The following is a 17,345-nucleotide window of genomic DNA, read 5'->3' on the forward strand; positions in this document are numbered from 1 at the left end:
GCGCCACCTGCTGGATGCAGTGCCGCACTGCTCCTAAAGCATCCAGACCCGGGAGTCCCGCATCCCCGAGCAGAGAACACTCTCTGCCCCGCCCCTCTTCTCCTCACAGCATCTCCACCATAAAAGGTCCTTCTTACTGTTTGTCCCTACATTTTCCCAGAGGCCAGAGGCACGGAAAGGAGTTGGAAGCACTGTGAACCACAGGGAGGAGTGGGAGCCACGTCCTTCCCGGAGAACGACGAGGACGCCGGAGGGCTCTGGTAGTGTGGGGTCCGAAGGAAGTCCCTCCCCTTAATTGATTTCCTGAAGCTCGGACTCCGCAGTGCAGACACACGTTTTGTTTCTCATTAGTCCACTTTTCACCAAGAGGGAGCAGTAGGGAGGAAGAGGTTAAAATTGGGGTTGGGAGAGTGACGTGCAGGGTCACAGCCAGGTCCTTACGCAACATCCCCTCCTGGCTCCCTCCTCCTTTCCAGCGGCTCAGCCCCTGATGCCCTAGTCCTGACTTATCTTTTCTTCTCTGGGGAGAACCTCCCTACCTACCTTGACAGCATGTCAAACCCCTCGGATCCTCAGATATTCCTGCCTCAGAGGGAACTCCCGGGGGCGAGGGGCATAAGAGGGAGAAGCAAAAAGCCCTCTGCTATGAGAGACAAGGTCTCCTGGGTTGGATTCCTGCCTGGGGCAGCCCCTGTGCTTGGCCATCCTAGGTCATCCTGCCCTGAAAGGTGAAGGGTGAGGTGGAGCAGCTGACGTGTGGGGTCAAAAGACAGGAAGCTGTTGGGGTGCCTGGGGGGGGGGTGCTCCTCTTTCCCCGGTTAGGATCACAAGTGGAGAAACCCAGGCAGAGGCACACAGAGAGGGAAAGGCTGGTGTCTACCCGTCCCAGGGTAATACTGCCCCTTGCAACCCACATGCCTCCTCCCTGACTTCAACTGAGCTGGGGATGTGGATGCCTTGGGAGCCAGACACCCTGGCTCCCAGCCCAGAAGCTGAGGCCGCCAATGGGCTTAAGAGGGCGTGGAGCGGCAGGCTGGGGACCAAGGTCTTCCTGACCCCGCCCATCTTCCCTCCTGAGCTGAGCTGCCAGGTGGTAAAGGAGGAGGCTGATGCAGGTGAGTCCGAACCCTGCAGGTGAGGGGCACTGCCCTGAGGACGACAGGTACGGCGAGCGGGGGTAGTAGGGCAGGGGCCCGGGAGAAGTTGCATCCTTTGACCTTGGCACTACCCTCTCACCAGATGCCCTTACTCCAAACTCCCCTCAGCTGCAGGCAGAAGGGCTGCTGGGGGTGCACTCGGGTGGATAGAACTGGCCCCTCAACCTCCAGATGGGGGGCAGCCTGTGGGTAAAGCAGGGCGGAGGACCAGAGGTGCTGGAGTTGGGGCGTGTGTGGCCCTACAAGCCTGGAGGGATACTGAAGGAGCAAAAAGCTCTTCATAAGAGTGGAGGGGGGCGCTGCCTCCCCACCAGCCCCCGGGGCTGGTCCCGCCTCCTCTCCAGACTGCACTTCCGGGTGTGAGGGGAGTGGGTGGAGGGAAAGGTTGAGGGCAGCTGAGCTGCACGCAGCTGGGGTGCTGACCCCTCCTCTCTGGGCTGGCTGACCAGTTCCTGATTGGCATTAGAACCACAGAAGCTTAAAGGGCCCTCAGAGGGCTAATCCGACCTCTCCTGAGCTACCCAGTCGTGCCATCGGAGAGCGATGTGTGGGGAAAGGTGGAGCCAGAGTTGACGGCCAACCACCACTCTTCACCTGTCCTCCAGGGTGCACCAGCCACGGCCCCGCTGCCACCCCCACCGATGTGACGGCGACCCAACTCCCCTGCTCCATCCACCTGTACTGCAAGCCGGGCCCCCTAGGGTCCCGGGGGCCCTGCCCCATGCTTATGCTTCTGCTCCTGCTATGGCTGGGGGCGCAGCCCGCTGCCCAGGCCAAGTACCTGCAGCCCTACCTGGCCTGCGGCTGCGACGTCCTGGCCGTGGAGAGCATGCTGAGCTGCTTCCTGTGCCCGCACCGGGGCCTGGGGCAAGCTGCCCGAGTGCTGGCGCTGCTGTGAGGGCCTGGGGCACTGGCCAGCCGCCCACTGGCGATGCAGGCGCTCTCCCTGGGTGGCTACACCTTTGCACAGATTCTCCTGCTCGTGGGCCAGGACCTGGGGCGCCACAGCAGCGTGGCCCAGTGCCTGAGGTGCCGTATTTTCGACAGCCTGGACCGCATGGCGCTGGGTGAGTGTGCGGGGCAAGGGTGAGGGGGCACCTGGGCCACACAAACCAGGCTGGACTCCAGGCAGACAGGCAGTTCTGCCGACCAAGGGGTCTGTGATCTGCGTCTGTCCCAAATGCGGCTCTGGGTTTCCTCTGACCGTCCACCTGATGTGGCCTTCCTACCCGGAGCATCTGTTGTTTTGTCCCATCTGGGCCTCCCCCACTGTGGCTGAATTTACAATGCAGAGTGATCGTGTTGTCTGGGTCCAGCCTGGCATGCCTTTATCTGCAGCCTCTATTAAGGCTAATTTACTAAGCGCCTGTAACTTTCCATACTCACTCATATAATCCCCACAGTGAGGCCATGAAGTAGGTGCTGTGCCTTCTGAAATTTTCTTAGGACACAGGCTTTGCAGAGTCTCAGAAATCGGGTACAGTTGACTCTTGAACAACACGGGTTTGAACTGTTGCGCAGGTCCACTTATATGGGGATTTTTTCAGTAAATACGTACTGTAGCACTACAGGATCTGAGGCTGGTTGAATCTGCAGATGTGGAACAGATATGCAGATGTGGAGAGCCAACTATAAAGTTATATGCGATTTTCAACTGCGTGGAAGGTCAACACCCCTAACCCCCACGTTGTTCAAGGGCCAACTGTAATTGGATGCACACAGGTTTCCTCTACAACAGTGATTTTCGAACTTTGGTAAATAGCAGAATCACCTGGTGCTGAGTGACGATTCAGAGGCCCAGAGCCGATCCTATTTCAGTGAGCCTGGGCCTCTGGGTTTTTAAGCTCTCTATGTGATTCTGATACCCACCACAATTTGAGGACCACTGTGCTCTAACTTCCTCTAGAAGGACCAAACTAATGCTAACATACCAAGTACAGGAAGGTTATTGTTACAAAGTAACCCATTCTGTTCCTCAGCTCTAACTGACCAACTACATCTAGTTCAAAAGGAAAACTCATGCAGAGTGACTGGGAATGTCTCTAAAAATCCTTAGATCTTTTCCATCTCAATTCCTGGTCAAATTGCTTCCAGGATGGTTTCTGTAAAGCAGTGTGCGAGGCAAACCGTGAAACATGGCCTCGCTCTGGTCCATCCCGTCGCATCTTTTACAATCTCCTGGTATCCAGACATCCTTCTCCCACCCAGCTGGGTCACCTCAGACTCCCAGGTGCTCACCAAGGCCACAGATTCCAGGGCACATGGCCTCTGGGGACTCTCGATGACCCAGTCACTTTGCAACAACTCCTGGAGCCATTGTTGAACCAGTTCTGAACCCACCCAACAGTCCAGCACTTTCCTTCTTGTCCCTGAAGATGCCACAAAGCTGGAAAATGCCACAGAGAGAGGCTGACTCCAGGCCACGTGGCTCTTTTAGGAAGGGCCTGGGAGAGGGCAGTTACCGGCCCAGGATGCTAAGAGTGGGCTGAGGGAGCCCCTCCCTGGCAGTCATGGGGATGTTTCCAGCTCTTCACTACCCACAGCTAGGGCCTTCTGCCCCCTCTGCTTCCTGCCACCAGAGCATTCCCAGGCCATCTTCCTTGCTTCTGCCCCGAATGGTGTCTGTACCTGGTGGGACAGCTGGGTGCCCGCTGCCCAACTACAACAGAGGCAGAGAAGGCAATGTGAACATCCCAGGACCCCCAACTCTAGGGATACTCAGCAGCCCATGTGTCAGTGCTGTCCCCACCAGAAGGCGGGTCCTGAGCCACACATGACAATGGGCACTGGCCCCCTCTCCCTGGTACCCACAGGTGTGTCTCAGCTGATGAGACCGCAGGCCCTGGGCCCGGTGGTCAGGGCCACAGCCATGCGCGCGGGCTGCACCGTTCGGCATTACGAGGCTGCGGTGAGCGCTTTCTGGCAGCCGCCCGCGAGGCCCCCAACGCTAGTTTTCTACAGCCACGACGACCCCCTCTGCGACAGGGCCTGCCTGCAGGAGCTGCTGGCCAGCTGGCAGCAGCCGGGCAAGCCGGTGTGGGTGCAGGCCTGGGAGACCCCGTGCCACGCGGCCCACCTGCGCCAGCACCCCCTGGAGTGCCGCAGCACTCGCCACCTTCCCAGGGAGGCTCGGCTCTGATGGGGCTCTGGGCTCCAGCTTACCACCAGGGGAGGGGCTCGCTGTCCAGCGGACAAGGGACAGAGACAGGATGGCAGAGGCGTTGAAACCTCTTGATTTATTCAGAGTATTTAACATACAATGACGCAACTGTGACCCCAAAGTGTGCAAACTTAAAGCCTTCAACTGCAGCTGAGAGGAGAGGGCAGGGACGGTCCACCTGGGGGTGGGGGCGAGCCAGGAACGACGGGCCGCCTCCTCCCCAGGGCCAGGGCCAGGGGTAGGGGGCAGAGACCTCCCTCTGGCCTAGGTCAGGAGCCCAGAAGTGCCACATGGCTGAGGGGGCAGCAGCCCAGGAAGGGGCCAGAGGCAGGGCCAGGAGAGCACCGATTCTGGGGTGGGGGTTAGGGAGGGAGGTGCCCTACAGGAGAAGCCAGGAGGGGCCATGTGTCCCAGGGGTGGGAGCCGGGCCGGAGCAGGCTGCAGCAAGAAAGACCTGAGGCAGGCGCAGGGCCTGAGAGCCCAGGCTGGCTGGGCTCAGGGGGACTGAAGAAGGGGGAACCCGGGGGGCTCCCAGGGCAGCCCGGCCTGGGAGCAGTCCTGACTCTGCGGGGGAAGCCCAGGGAGGGGCCGCAGACCCTCAGGGCCTCCCCTCCTCTCTCCCTGGAAAGGAGCTGGGGAACCAGTAGTGCAAATCTGTGGACCACTCAGTTATGGAGGGAGGCTGTACCCAAAGGGGGACCCTGGGGCATGACCCCTCCGCCGCCTGGGCCTCCACCACCATCCTCAGTACAGCCGCTTCTCATAACTGTGGGCACAAGGCAAGAGGGAAACTGAGAGTGGGTATGCGGGAAGGTGGCCTCACCACCCCAGACCCCCTTGCCCAGGCCAGCCCTGGGCCGCCGGGTGGCCCCCAGACTCAGGAGAGGCAGTGAGCTGCAGAAGCCTCTGCCTGTCAGCCACAGGGGGCGGGAGGGTATGAGAAGCAGGCCACGTGCCTCTGTCCGCCTCAGGCCAAGGCTCCCGGAAGAACCATGCCAGGCCCAGGGACAGCCATGCTCCTTCTGGCCACAGCCGCAGCTGGTGGACTGTCCTCAGTGCCGGGGTGGAGAGACAGCTCAGGAAGGCACGGCCCATCCTCACAGAGCAAGGTCAGGCCAATCTGAGCCTCTGCTTCCCACGTCTCCACCCCACCCCTGAAGGCACTGTGGCCTAGGTCCCCTGTGGTCACTGGGTCCAGTCCAAGACAGGACAGCCTCAGGCCTGTGGTCAGGGACATCTCTCTGCACCCCGGGAGGGGATGGTTCCTCTGGAGGAGGGGCCACCGCCAGCTGCCCCCAGCAAGATGCTAGTACTAGGGCCCATGTCCCACGATTACACCCCAGCACGCCCCCAACCCAACGCCCCGCCCCAGCCCAGGCCCCACCCAGACTGCCCCTGCTCTACTCTACGCCTGGCCCGGGCAGCGCGGTTACTTACACGGCAGAAAGGTATAGCTACGGGAGGATGGGGCAGAAAGAGACACAGGTTAGATGCCCGCCTATGCCTGGGGGGACAGGCCCTCTCGACCAGGGCGGGGCCGCATGCCTGCAACTACTGCTGCCAACTAGCACTGCCCCCGCCCACGGTCGCCCCAGCGCCGGCCCTGGCATCTGTCTCTCTGCCCTTCTCCCCGCCAAGGGCTCATGCCCCCAGCCTCCACCTGCCTGCCTGGTGCCGCCACCAGCCAGAGCCCAGCACCGCCAGCCCCTGCCACCAGCCACCAAGCTTCTGAGCAAGCAAGGGCTGGGGAGCCCAGGAGGGGCTGGAGGCCGCATCTCCCATGCCCGGCTCGGGGGAGGTGCCCGAGGGGATGGGAGGGCCTGCCTGCGTGGGGACTAAAGGACAGGGTTCAGGGTGGGCTGGGCCCTGTAGGAGGGGGTGATGGGGGTCATCCTGCAGCAGCCTCCATCCCTGGTGCAGATGGTCCTCGGGGTCCCTGAGACCTCGGCTCAGCCTCTGAACCACGGCCCCACCTGCCTGACCCAGTGCCAGCCAGCTGGGGCAAGGAGGCTGCCACACTTACGAGTGCAGGCCGTGGACACCACCCTCGATCTGAGCTGACATGGTCCGCTTCTCAAACTTGAGCTCTCCTGAGTACATCATGGACCTGCAGGCAGGGAAGTGGTGCAGGTCAGGGGCACCAAGGGTGGAGGAGAGAGAGAGAGAGAGAGAAAGGAAATGGGAAATACGGGGGCGCCAGGAGCCTCCCTGATGCCCCCCACCCGCTGCCCCTCTAGTCGTAGCACTCACCGCAGGACAGACAGGCTACGGGCACCGATATCCTGGCAGCCATGCTGGATGCCCGCTATGAGGTAGGGCACGAACTTCTGAATGGAGCCTTTGTCCTGGATAGAGCCCGAGACGCCCTGCGCGATCTTCACCTTATCTCCCTCGCTGCACGGAAGGCAGGAAGACTGAGCCCCGCCACCGTGGCTCAGGGGACCCCACCCCACCTCTCGAGGGTACCAGCAGAGGGGCTACCACCCAGAAGGACCCCCAAAGCTCCCTGGGCTACAGCATAAATAAGCATGGATTCCGAGTGAGGTGGCCCCGGCGCTACCCCAGGTCTGCAACGGGCCCTGTGCCTGGGGTTCCAGAACTGTGACATGGAGACCGGGTGCCACCTGGGGCAGCCAGAGGCTCGGGTGGACCTGCAGGGCTGGGAGCTGATCTGCCCGAAGTAGCACCTGAAGTAGCGCTTCTGGCTGCCGCTGCACTTCTCCATGGCGTCCAGCGAGCCCATGCCCCGGTACTTCTTGAGCCTCACGCCATCCGAGAAGAAGTACTCGCCGGGGGCCTCCGTGGTGGCAGCGAGCAGGGAGCCCATCATCACTGCAGTGGTCGGGGGGTCAGCGCCTCTAGCCCCATGGCCCTCCCAACCGCCCCCCCACCGGCCTGCCCGATCCCCGGCAGACCTGCCCCCTCACCTGTGGAGGCACCAAGGGCCAGGGCCTTGACCACGTGCCCCACGGTCTGGATGCCACCATCGGCTATGACTGGCACCCCGAAGCGCCGGGCGTACTCAGCCACCTTGTACACGGCAGTGCCCTGGGGCCGACCACAGGCCATCACTGGGGACAGTACACAAGATGAAGGCGTCAAGAGCAAGGGGAGCCAGGTGCAGTACAGGCCCCTTTCTCCTTGTGCCCTGCCTCCACTTGGGAGAAGGGACAGGGCTGGACGTTAATGTGGCAAAAACGTAAGTGGCAGCAAATAACACCAGGGGAGCGCACTCCAGGAACCTGGACCGCCCCACCTACGAGAGCACTACGGGGACTCCGGCGGCAGCATCAGCACTGGCCTCAGCCTCACCTCTCTCCAGGCACTAGTTCCCTTACAAAGTTACTAGAGTTAGGTACTCACAGCCTCCTTTGGGATATTGGCTTGCATTTCTTTAAGTTTAATTGTCCAAGGTCCTTAAGTGTTACATTTCTAAGCGAGAATTCTAAGGAACCAGCACTTATCTAAGGATGGATGCAAGGCTGGATAAAGGAGAAAAGAAGACTTCTCTGGTGGTACCTTTGTTTGTTTTGTTCTTATTGCACCCCAACGTTTAGAACAACGCCCGACACACAGTAGGTCCTCAATTAACATCTGTTAATTTGTGGAGAAGGCCCACATCTCACCTCAGGGGTCAGCTAATGCGAAGGTAGACAGTTAAAAGCAGAGGCTTAGAGACCAAAGTGGGAAGATGTTTTGGGCAGAGAAGACCAAATGGGTCATTCAGCGTTTGGGAGACACGACCAGACGTGACCAAGGGGCCAGATACACCAGTCTTGGGCCTGCAGATTGGACTTCCTTGACCAGAATCTGAGAAGCAGACTGGCACACACCCCAAACTCACGGTAGCCTCATCTTACACCTGCCTCCCCCCAAGTCAGTGGGCTAGACAGGCAGAGTCTGAGCCTGGGTCACCCCTGAACCCACCATCCCAGAAAGGGGCCTGGCTGAGTGAGCACTCCGCGTGCATCTGTGGAGCGAGACTGAGGCCCCAGGGCCTGTGGAGGGCGACTGGGGTGTTCTAAGTGGCAGTCGCTCACTCTCCTACTGACACCCACCTTCCTGGGTGATGCAGATGGAGCCGCAGCCCATGCCCACACGTAGCCCGTCCACACCAGCATCAATCAGGTTCTTGGCCTGAGCTGCTGTCACCACTGGGGGGGAGGGGGAGTGGGAGAGGAGGAACAGTGTGAGGATGGGTTGCCCCTGCCCTGCCCGGGGGCTTCCTGGGACCCCAGTCTACACCTCCCCTTCACCTACTGTGACCAAAGCCCATTCATTCAGCTCCCTGCCCCTCCATGCCAAGAGCGATGCCATCACCAGGGAATGCCAAAGGACAGAGAAAGGTTACACAGTGAGGGGGCAAGGGCCAGCACTCACCATTCCCCCCAATCACCTGGAGGCGGGGGTACTTCTGCTTGATGTAGTGCACCATGGCGATCTGATACACAGAGTTCCCTTGGGATGAGTCCTGTGAGAAGGGGGACAGGAAAGCTTAGGCTTGGGGGCTGACAATCCTCACTGAGGGAGGGGGTCTTAAGTGGACAAATCCTGAAATTGTATCAAAGATACATGAGAACACACCTTTGTGTTTTTCTGGGAAGACAATGGACAGTTCTCGGCCGAGTCTCAAAGGGGCCTGCCTTCCCCCAAAGGTTAAGCACCCCTAACATACAGTCTCACAGCAGACAAAGCCTTTTCATACCCACAATATGGACTGGTTCTCACAGCAAAGAGATGGTGCCTGCGGTCGTATCCACTTCCCACCAACTCACGAACCAAACAGAATTACTTAACCTGTTGAGCCTCGGTTTCCCCCTGTGACAAGTGGGCATGGTGATCGTACCTCAGGGGGCTGTTGTGAGGACTGAGTTCATCTGCATAAACGCCTTAGTGCAGCGCCTGGCAAGTGGGAGGTGCTCACTGAATGTGAGTGGTAACTACTAGGGCCAAGTTATGAGCGCGAAGGGCCCCCAGAGGGGTCCCAGTTTGTTCTGAGCTGTCAGAGTACCAGCGACCCTCTCAGTTCTGACCCCGGGCTTAATTAGAGGTGAACCTGGTCTTCATAAGCCTCAACTCTACTGAACAGCCCCTGCTCCAGGGCAGTGTCCGTACCAGCACTATGACGTCGGCGCCCGCCTGGGTGAGCAGGTCCAGGCGGTATTTGTCATCCTCACGGGTGCCCACGGCCGCCCCGCACAGCAGCTGCTTGTGGGAATCCTTGGAGGCCAGAGGGTAGTCCCGGTTCTTCTTCAGGTCAGTGCGGGCAATGATGGCCACTAACTCATCTCGATCATTGACAATGGGCAGCTTCCCTGACAAGGAACGCAGGGGTGAATTGAAGGAGCAGGCTTCTGAGGGTGGGGTAGGGGGATAGTGAGAATGAAAATGGACCAGGCCAGAGATTCCACTGCAGTACCCAAACCAACCACTAGGTGACAGCACCCACCCAGGAAGCGCTCCTAGGGACCTGGCTCTCTGCCCAAGGAACAGGAAGCAAAGAAACCCAGTTCCTGGAGCTCTTCCTGCCCTGTGGCCTAGCCAGGCTCAGTGGGCAGCCCCTGAGCACTGGCAGCCTTTCCCCTGAAGGGCCACAGGCCACAGCGGTCAAAAAACTCCTAGCTAGGGCACAAACACGAGGCTATCCTGCAGGGAGGAACGTGTGTCCTGCCCAACACCACCCCAGAAAACAATCCAGTACGGGCCAGGGGAGCATTTCCCAGTAGGTCCCACAGGGACCTAATGAATATTATGTCAACAGCCTCAATGTCAAATAAATTTAACCACAAGACTTCTCAGAGCCTTTGATAAAGTAACGTACAATTCTTTATGCAAGATGGGGAATACAGAAAAGCAGCATTTTTCAGACTTATAAGAACACGGAGCCCTTTTTTCATGAGTGTTTCACAGGACTAGTCGTTTTGGGAAATATACTGTGAAGATGCCAAATAAGGGATGGGCTTTCCTGAGCCAGGAAAAAGACCTCAGAAGTCACGCTCCAGCCTGACATCATTCAAACCTTCCCTGAGGCCCAGCCTAGTTGCAGGGACAACCTGCAAGGCTGTGAAGGAACAGGGGGCTCTGGGGTACAGGGAGCCGGGCTGGGGGAGCGGGGGGTCTTGCATTTTCCGCCTCCTCCCTGGTACCTTTCTTGCTACGCTGCAGGATCTCGTTTGCCTCTTTCAATGTCACACCCGCTGGAGCCACCACCAGCTCATTCCGCGGTGTCATCACCTGTGGGGCAAGGAACATTTGCCTGCAGGTTGGCAGGTGAGAGAGAAGGGAGCCAGGCCTCCCTCTGGTCCCTGGTCACAGGCACCGGCCTGAGGCCCCGGGATGTGCGGTCCTCTCTGCCCCAGCCATGCTCTCCCTGCCCCGCGGGTACCTCACTGAGGAGGGTGGTGTGGTCCTTCTCGGCGAGGAAGTCGATGTCTCGGGAGGTGACAATGCCCACCAGCTTGCTGCCCATGGTGCCCGTCTCAGTGATGGGGATGCCAGAGAAGCCATGCCGGATCTTGGCCTCTAGCACGTCACCCACGGTGTGCGAGGGGCTCAGCACCACAGGGTCCGTGATGAAGCCCTGTTCAAACTTCTGCGGGCAGAGACAGGGGAAGGAAAAGGCTGGAAGAAAGCTGGAGGTGTGTACAGTCTGGCCACAGGGGGCCGAGGGTCTCCTGGCTGTGCCACAGGGGAGCCAGGGCCCGCCATGGGGCAAGAGGCCAGTGGGGAAACGAGGGCTGAGCCCTGCGCTCCCACTGTGGAGAAGGGCAGACAACACCCCACAGCCACCAGCCAGGGAGCGCACCGGCCCGCAGAGCTGGCAATGGGAGGTTGGGAGGGCCTGTGAGGCGGAGGCTGCCAGAGGGCATCTTCTTTCTCATGACGGGCCTGGTACTCGCCTTGACCTTTCGCACCTCGTTGGCCTGGAACTCTGGAGTGCAGTTGTGGTGAATGAAACCGATACCGCCCATCAGCTGGGGTTGAAGGGAAGAATGGTCAGAGCCAGGGGGCCAACCCTCCTCACTCTGCAAACCCCGCCTCTGATTCCAATTCCTCCTGACGCCCACCCCACTTGGTCCTCTTGGCCCTGGGGTCCCCACCCGGGTGCTCAACTCACAGCCATGGCGATGGCCATGTCAGCCTCTGTCACAGTGTCCATGGGGGAGGAGATGAGTGGCGTCTTCAGCGTGATCTTCCGAGTCAGGGCTGAAGTCAGGTCCTGAAGGTGGAGACACAGGCTATGTGAAAAGTTTTATCATTCATTTGACAGACATTTACTGAGCTGCTATATGTACCTGGCACCAGGACAGGCCCTGGGCATACAGCAGTGAGCAAGGTGCCTGAGGTCTCTGCTACCTCTTCCAGAGCTTATACTCGGAAGGAAAAATGACACACACGAAACGTGCACGAGGCGATTCCAGTTGGGGTGATGGCTCCAAAGGCAACAAACGAGGCAAAGTGACCACTGGAGAAAGAATGTGGGGATTAGGGAAACCTCTTTCCTGGGAGGCGACAGATGAAAACTAATCAAGAGAAAGTCCCCAAAGAGGGACTGTTGTTTCAGGCTGAGGGAGCTGTGTGTGAAACCCCGCCTCTGATTCCAATTCTCCCTGAGGTGCGTTTAAGAAAGAAAAAGCTAGTAGAGTGGAGGGAAGGGAAAGAGGCGGGAGCTGAGGGCTCAGAGGCAGGGGGCAGGTCAAGGATATGCAGCCTTGAAAGGAGCCTGCATTCAATTTTGAGATGAGAATCCACTGGAGGACCTCAGGCGGAGGAGAGACATGATCTGATTTAAAGAGGTCACTCGGGTTCCGATGTGGGGATGGGATTCTAGGTGACCAGGCCTGAAACAGAGAGACCACCAGGGAGGCTGCTGACAGGTCCAGGTGGGAGATGCTGGGCACTGGGAATGTGGAGGCGTGGGAAGCAGTCTATTAGACATCCAATCCAGGGAAATAGGTGACTAAGGGTCTGCAGCTCAAGGGAGAGCTCAGGACTGCAAGGATTTTCAGGAAGCATTTGCCTGTGAGTGGCAGCCAAGGCCAGATCACAGATTCCTCTGAGAGTCAGGCCAACAGCTGTGGATCCTAGCCCTCAAAACTCTCAGACACAGACTTTGCTATATAATTTTTTGGAGACACAAAGGCCCCTGCGGTCCATTCCCAGACCCTGGCTGAGAACCCTGGCCCTGCAGTCTAGAAAACTGCCCCTTTTCCTCTCTGATCCTAGCACAGGAGAAGAGCCACAGCCTCCTGACATGGGCCATAGGACAGGGAGACCCTTGACGGCCAGGGGGGCTTCTCCCATCCCTCTCTTCCTTGCACCCTGCCCAGAATCTGGCACAAAGCCAGGGTGCTCAGAAACGGAACAGCCAAACCAAGAAGGCTTCCTGGCTGCTGTCACAAGGGGAATATATCCAGAATAGTCCTCATTTCCCCCTGAAAAAGCTGTCTGGGTCAGCACTGGCTACACAGGCTGGACATGAGCTTCCCCAACGTATAAGTGATCCAGGGACACTCGGGCCCTCTGGCATTTCATGAGAATCAGACCTGAATACATATCAATGATAACAGCAACAGAAAAACTTTTTTTTTAATGTGTATTAATTTATGATAGAATAGTCTAACTTTTCCATGAAATGACTTACACCCATCAGTATTAGCCCCTGGGCTCCTGTAGGTTTGTCATATGTTAACTGTGTAAAGGACATTGGTCATTCACCTGGTTTATTGCTGAGCCCCTCCAGTTAAGGGAGGCACTGTTTCCTTGTATTTGTCCACAACCTAACTTCTTCTTTTTTTTTTTAAACCTCATCTCTTTTTCTTTTTTTTAATGTTTTTAATTTTATTTATTTATTTTTGGCTGTGTTGAGTCTTCGTTGCCGTGTACAGGCTTTCTCTAGTTGTGGTGAGCAGGGGCTGCTCTTTGTTGCAGTGTGTAGGCTTCTCATTGCGGTGGCTTCTCTTGTTGCAGAGCACAGGATCTAGGCACATGGGCCTCAGCAGTTGTGGCGCGCAGGCTCAGTAGTTGTGGTGCACGGGCTCAGTAGTTGTGGCGCACGGGCTTAGTTGCTCCGCGGCATGTGGGATCCTCCCAGACCAGGGCTCGAATCTGTGTCCCCTGCATTGGCAGGCAGATTCTTAACCACTGTGCCACCGGGGAAGCCCCACAATCTAACTTCTTCAAACCCTCTTGCCAGTTCTTATATATCATGGATCCACAGACAAGTCTGTCCACCTCTTCCAAAGTCTCCATAATCTTACTGGCTTCTATGATGTCTTTGCTTAGCACTTCAGACAAAATCCAGTAAGTAATAAAGCAGCCACACACACGTGCATGCCCACCTCCTCCCTGGGCCATCCCCCCCCCCCCCCGGCGGTACGCGGGCCTCTCACTGCTGTGGCCTCTCCCATTGCAAAGCACAGGCTCCGGACGCGCAGGCTCAGTGGCCATGGCTCACGGGCCCAGCCGCTCCACAGCACGTGGGATCCTCCCGGACCGGGGCACGAACCCACGTCCCCTGCATCGGCAGGTGGACCCCCAACCACTGCGCCACCAGGGAAGCCCCTCTCTGGGCCTTTTTGAACCTCACCTCAGGCTCTGTCAGTGAGCCCTCTGGCCTCAGGCCAGGCCCACCTCTCAGGATATCCCCAAATCCCCATAGCTGCCTCTAACCCATTAGGCATAATCCACTGACTGTGCCAGTTTCTCTGACAGCACTGAAGGTTACATCCACCACATTCCCAAGAAAAGTGTCTCCCGGGAATTCCCTGGTGGTCCAGTGGTTAGGACTCTGCGCTCTCACTGCTGAGGGTCCGGGTTCAATCCCTGGTTGGGGAACTAAGATCCCACAAGCTGCAAAAGAGGCAAGGTGTAGCTTTTTAAAAAAAGAAAAGTCGGGCTTCCCTGGTGGCGCAGTGGTTAAGAATCTGCCTGCCAGTGCAGGAGACACGGGTTCAAGCCCCGGTCCGGGAAGATCCTACATGCCATGGAGCAACTAAGCCCGAGCGCCACAACTACTGAGCCTGCGCTCTAGAGCCTGCGAGCCACAACTACTCAAGCCCACGTGCCACAACTACTGAAGCCCGCACACCTAGAGCTTGTGCTCTGCAACAAGAGAAGCCACCGCAATGAGAAGCCCATGCACCACAACGAAGAGTAGCCCCTGCTCACCGCAATTAGGGAAAGCCCGCGCGCACAGCAATGAAGACCCAACACAGAAAGGAAGAAAGGAAGGAAGAAAGGAAGAAAGAAAGAAAGAAAAAGTCTCTTCCACACCCCGCCCTTGAGCAAGAGATCAGCCTCTGGCACCACATACACAGCCCCTCTACCCCATCAGTGGAAGAGGTACTCACCACCTCATCAGCTGTGAAGTCTATGAATCCTGGGAGAATCAGGAAATCGCTGTGAAGAGAGGAGAGTGACTGTTCCTGGGTGAGGAGGGGTCCCTGAAAAGGGCAGGGCCTGCCATGCCAGGGGAAGCAGCACGGGGGTGGGGAGACGGGCAGAGCCTCTGAGCCCCGTGCCGTGTCAGGACTGAACCACCCTCATGCCCCTCGCTAGCATCTTGTCGACTTTAGCCCAGAGAGCTAGAGCCAAAGGCAGCGTAAGCTCTGTGGTCCTAGGGCGCCACCGAGGCAGTGGGCCCCAAATGTCCATTGCCTTCAGGGCTCAGAGTTCGTCTAGGAACCTAGATGTTCCCATAATGCTGCACACAGCAGATATGGTGCCTGCCCTTGAAAACTTCTCGATCTTGAGAGGGGGAGACAATAAATAAACACAGAATATACCTGAGAACAGTTTAGTAGGGCAGCATGGCATGAACACCACACAGCACAGGACAAGCTGCACAGCCCAGTGCCAGGGCTGCTGAGTCACACACGGTTCAGAACAGCACAGAGGGACCCCAGGGGGCTGAGTGCGGGGCATGTTCTGACAGAGCAGGCATTGCTAAAGGTTTGCCCAGTTGGACGGGAGCAGCCAACAGACATGGCCTGGGATGGGAAAGGGGAGGAAGGGGCCTTATAGTTAGGACCAGGACGCTGGGGGCCCAGCCAAAGCACGGCAGTGGCCAACACTAGCGCGGAAAGGGAATGCAGGCCTGCATGGGTAAGGCAAAGCACAGTGTCACTGCCCAGGAGCCCTGACACGTTCAATTTCCCTGAAATCACAGGGCCTAGACAGACACAACCAAAAGCAAATGCCACATGGTGTTCAGGAACACCCCCAACCAGACTAAGCAAAGCCATCGGGCACCCCAGGGCAGGAAGGAAAAGCTACGGGGTGGACGGGAGGGGTGGGGTCTTTAATTTGCCCCAAGGCCTAGAACAATTTCCCTAGGAGACTCCACAGAAACTATATCATAGATACTCTATCCCCCCTCATCAAAGACCACCAAAGAAATAAAGAATCTTCACTGCCCCTGTCCCTTCGCACCCCTTCTTCTGTACAGTGAAGAGGCCTCTGTGGCTCACTTAGAGGCAGGGAAGAAATGCTGGAGTCTGGGCCTCTCGGCATTTTCTAGGTATTGTATACACCCCTCACCTGGCCCACACCCCAGCTACTCTGACAAGGAAGAGGAGACACTCCTCAGGAGTGACTGGGTATCCTGGTGTCCAGGGAAACCGCCTGCCAAGCAGGAGTGCTTACAGGCAAAGGCAGGAACTGGCAGGAGACGGGGCAGGGATGCTCTTGGCTCACCAGCATCCTCACTCCACCCCAGTCCCAGGTCCTGATGCTCTTTCCTGGCATCACAGTCCTGCAGCCAACAGAAGAGCTAGTGCCAGGCCTGCAGCCAACAGGACAACGGGCCCAGGGCCCACGGAAAAGCACGTTACGCCAGAGGCAAATGGATAGGTCTTGTCCTCCTCAAAAATCCTGGGTGAGGTGGGCTTGGGTGGGTGATAGTCCAAGAATACTCATGGCCGGGGGGCACCAGTACTAACTTGTAGGCAGCCAGGGGCACAAGTGGAAAGACGGCTGGACCGGACGGTGGAAAAAAAGAGCCATCCCAACTGCCCAGCTGGGCATCTCCTGGGGGCAACACCCAAGCAGCTGCCTTAGCTGGGCTCCAGGGCCCCCTCTGCCCTCGTGGTGACGCTGGGAGTTGAGAGGGTGTCGTGGACCAAGGTCTGGGAAAAGTCTCCATTACTCCCACATCTCGCGTTCCCACACGCCCCAAGGCCCCTCCATGCGGCCAAGATGCCCGTGAGAGGAGGAAGCGGGCAGGCCGGACCCGGATCTAGCCAGAAACGGGGCATGGCACCGAGGGCCGCGATGTCGCTGTGCCACGTCCGTCTGCTCTCGGCGCGGGCCGCCTTCCTTCCCTTGCCCAGCCCTCCTCCCCCGCCCCCCGCCCAAGTCGCTCGAATCGGGCCGGGGACGCGGGCGTCACCAAGGGGGGAGCTGTGCACGTGCAGGGCCGGGGCCGGGAACGGGGGGGGATCACGGCGCGTTAGTGCGCGCACCCAGGTAGGGCCGAGGCCCCCAGCGCTTACTTGTAGGTGAGGCCGTCGGCGTTGGCGAACAGCTGCTGCGCAGTGAGCCCATCCTCGGGCACGTAACCGGTGCCGCCGCTGATCAGGTAGTCCGCCATGCTGCCAGAAAACACCGCGACCCGACATAAACACCCGCGCGGGCCACCCCGCTACCGCTGCTGCCGCTGCTGCTACTGCTGACGCCGCGCCACGGCCACGCTGCCGCCGCGGGCAGGGAGGGCCGGGGGCGGGGGCTGCGGCAGCGGCGGGGCGGGCCCAGGGCGCCGCCCTCCCCTCCCGCCCCTCCCCCGGGAGCCCGCCGCCTCCTCCGCCCGGAACAGCACAAAGAGCCCCGCGGAGCCCGGCCCAGCAGCCGCCGCCGCGCGCACGCCCAGGACCGCCTGCAGTGGCACAGCGGCCACTCGGGACCGGGGCGGGGGAGGACGTGTGGACCCAACGGGAGGAGGGGGCTGAGCCAGGCCGGGACACGCCCCCTCCACCGCCCCACGTCCCGCCTCCTAGGCTCCCCGCAGCGCCTCCCCCACGCCCGCCAGC

General features: G+C 58.9%; 1 protein-coding gene across 6 annotated transcripts; it reads right to left on the bottom strand.

Moving 5' to 3' along the window:
- Window positions 1–4,381: 4,381 nt before the first annotated feature.
- IMPDH1 (inosine monophosphate dehydrogenase 1) lies at window positions 4,382–17,084 on the bottom strand. Of its 6 annotated transcripts, XM_060020838.1 has the most exons (16): window positions 16,812–17,064; window positions 14,670–14,718; window positions 11,435–11,536; window positions 11,217–11,291; window positions 10,703–10,909; window positions 10,464–10,551; window positions 9,433–9,632; window positions 8,698–8,788; window positions 8,376–8,471; window positions 7,245–7,388; window positions 7,005–7,149; window positions 6,568–6,711; window positions 6,341–6,424; window positions 5,755–5,771; window positions 5,274–5,363; window positions 4,382–5,083 (listed from the first exon to the last, which is right to left on the bottom strand). In XM_060020838.1, the coding sequence occupies exons 1-16, from the start codon at window positions 16,907–16,909 to the stop codon at window positions 4,983–4,985; spliced, it is 1,731 nt and encodes a 576-aa protein (XP_059876821.1). In that variant the 5' UTR covers window positions 16,910–17,064; the 3' UTR covers window positions 4,382–4,982. The 6 variants fall into 6 exon arrangements, with proteins under 6 accessions (XP_059876821.1, XP_059876822.1, XP_059876823.1 ...); XM_060020839.1 differs by lacking the exon at window positions 5,274–5,363 and having other exon boundaries at window positions 16,812–17,063; XM_060020836.1 differs by lacking the exon at window positions 4,382–5,083 and having other exon boundaries at window positions 5,097–5,363; window positions 14,673–14,718; window positions 16,812–17,067.
- Window positions 17,085–17,345: the final 261 nt, after the last annotated feature.

This window comes from Delphinus delphis, chromosome 9, assembly GCF_949987515.2.
Source record: "Delphinus delphis chromosome 9, mDelDel1.2, whole genome shotgun sequence".
Lineage (NCBI taxonomy): Eukaryota > Metazoa > Chordata > Mammalia > Artiodactyla > Delphinidae > Delphinus > Delphinus delphis.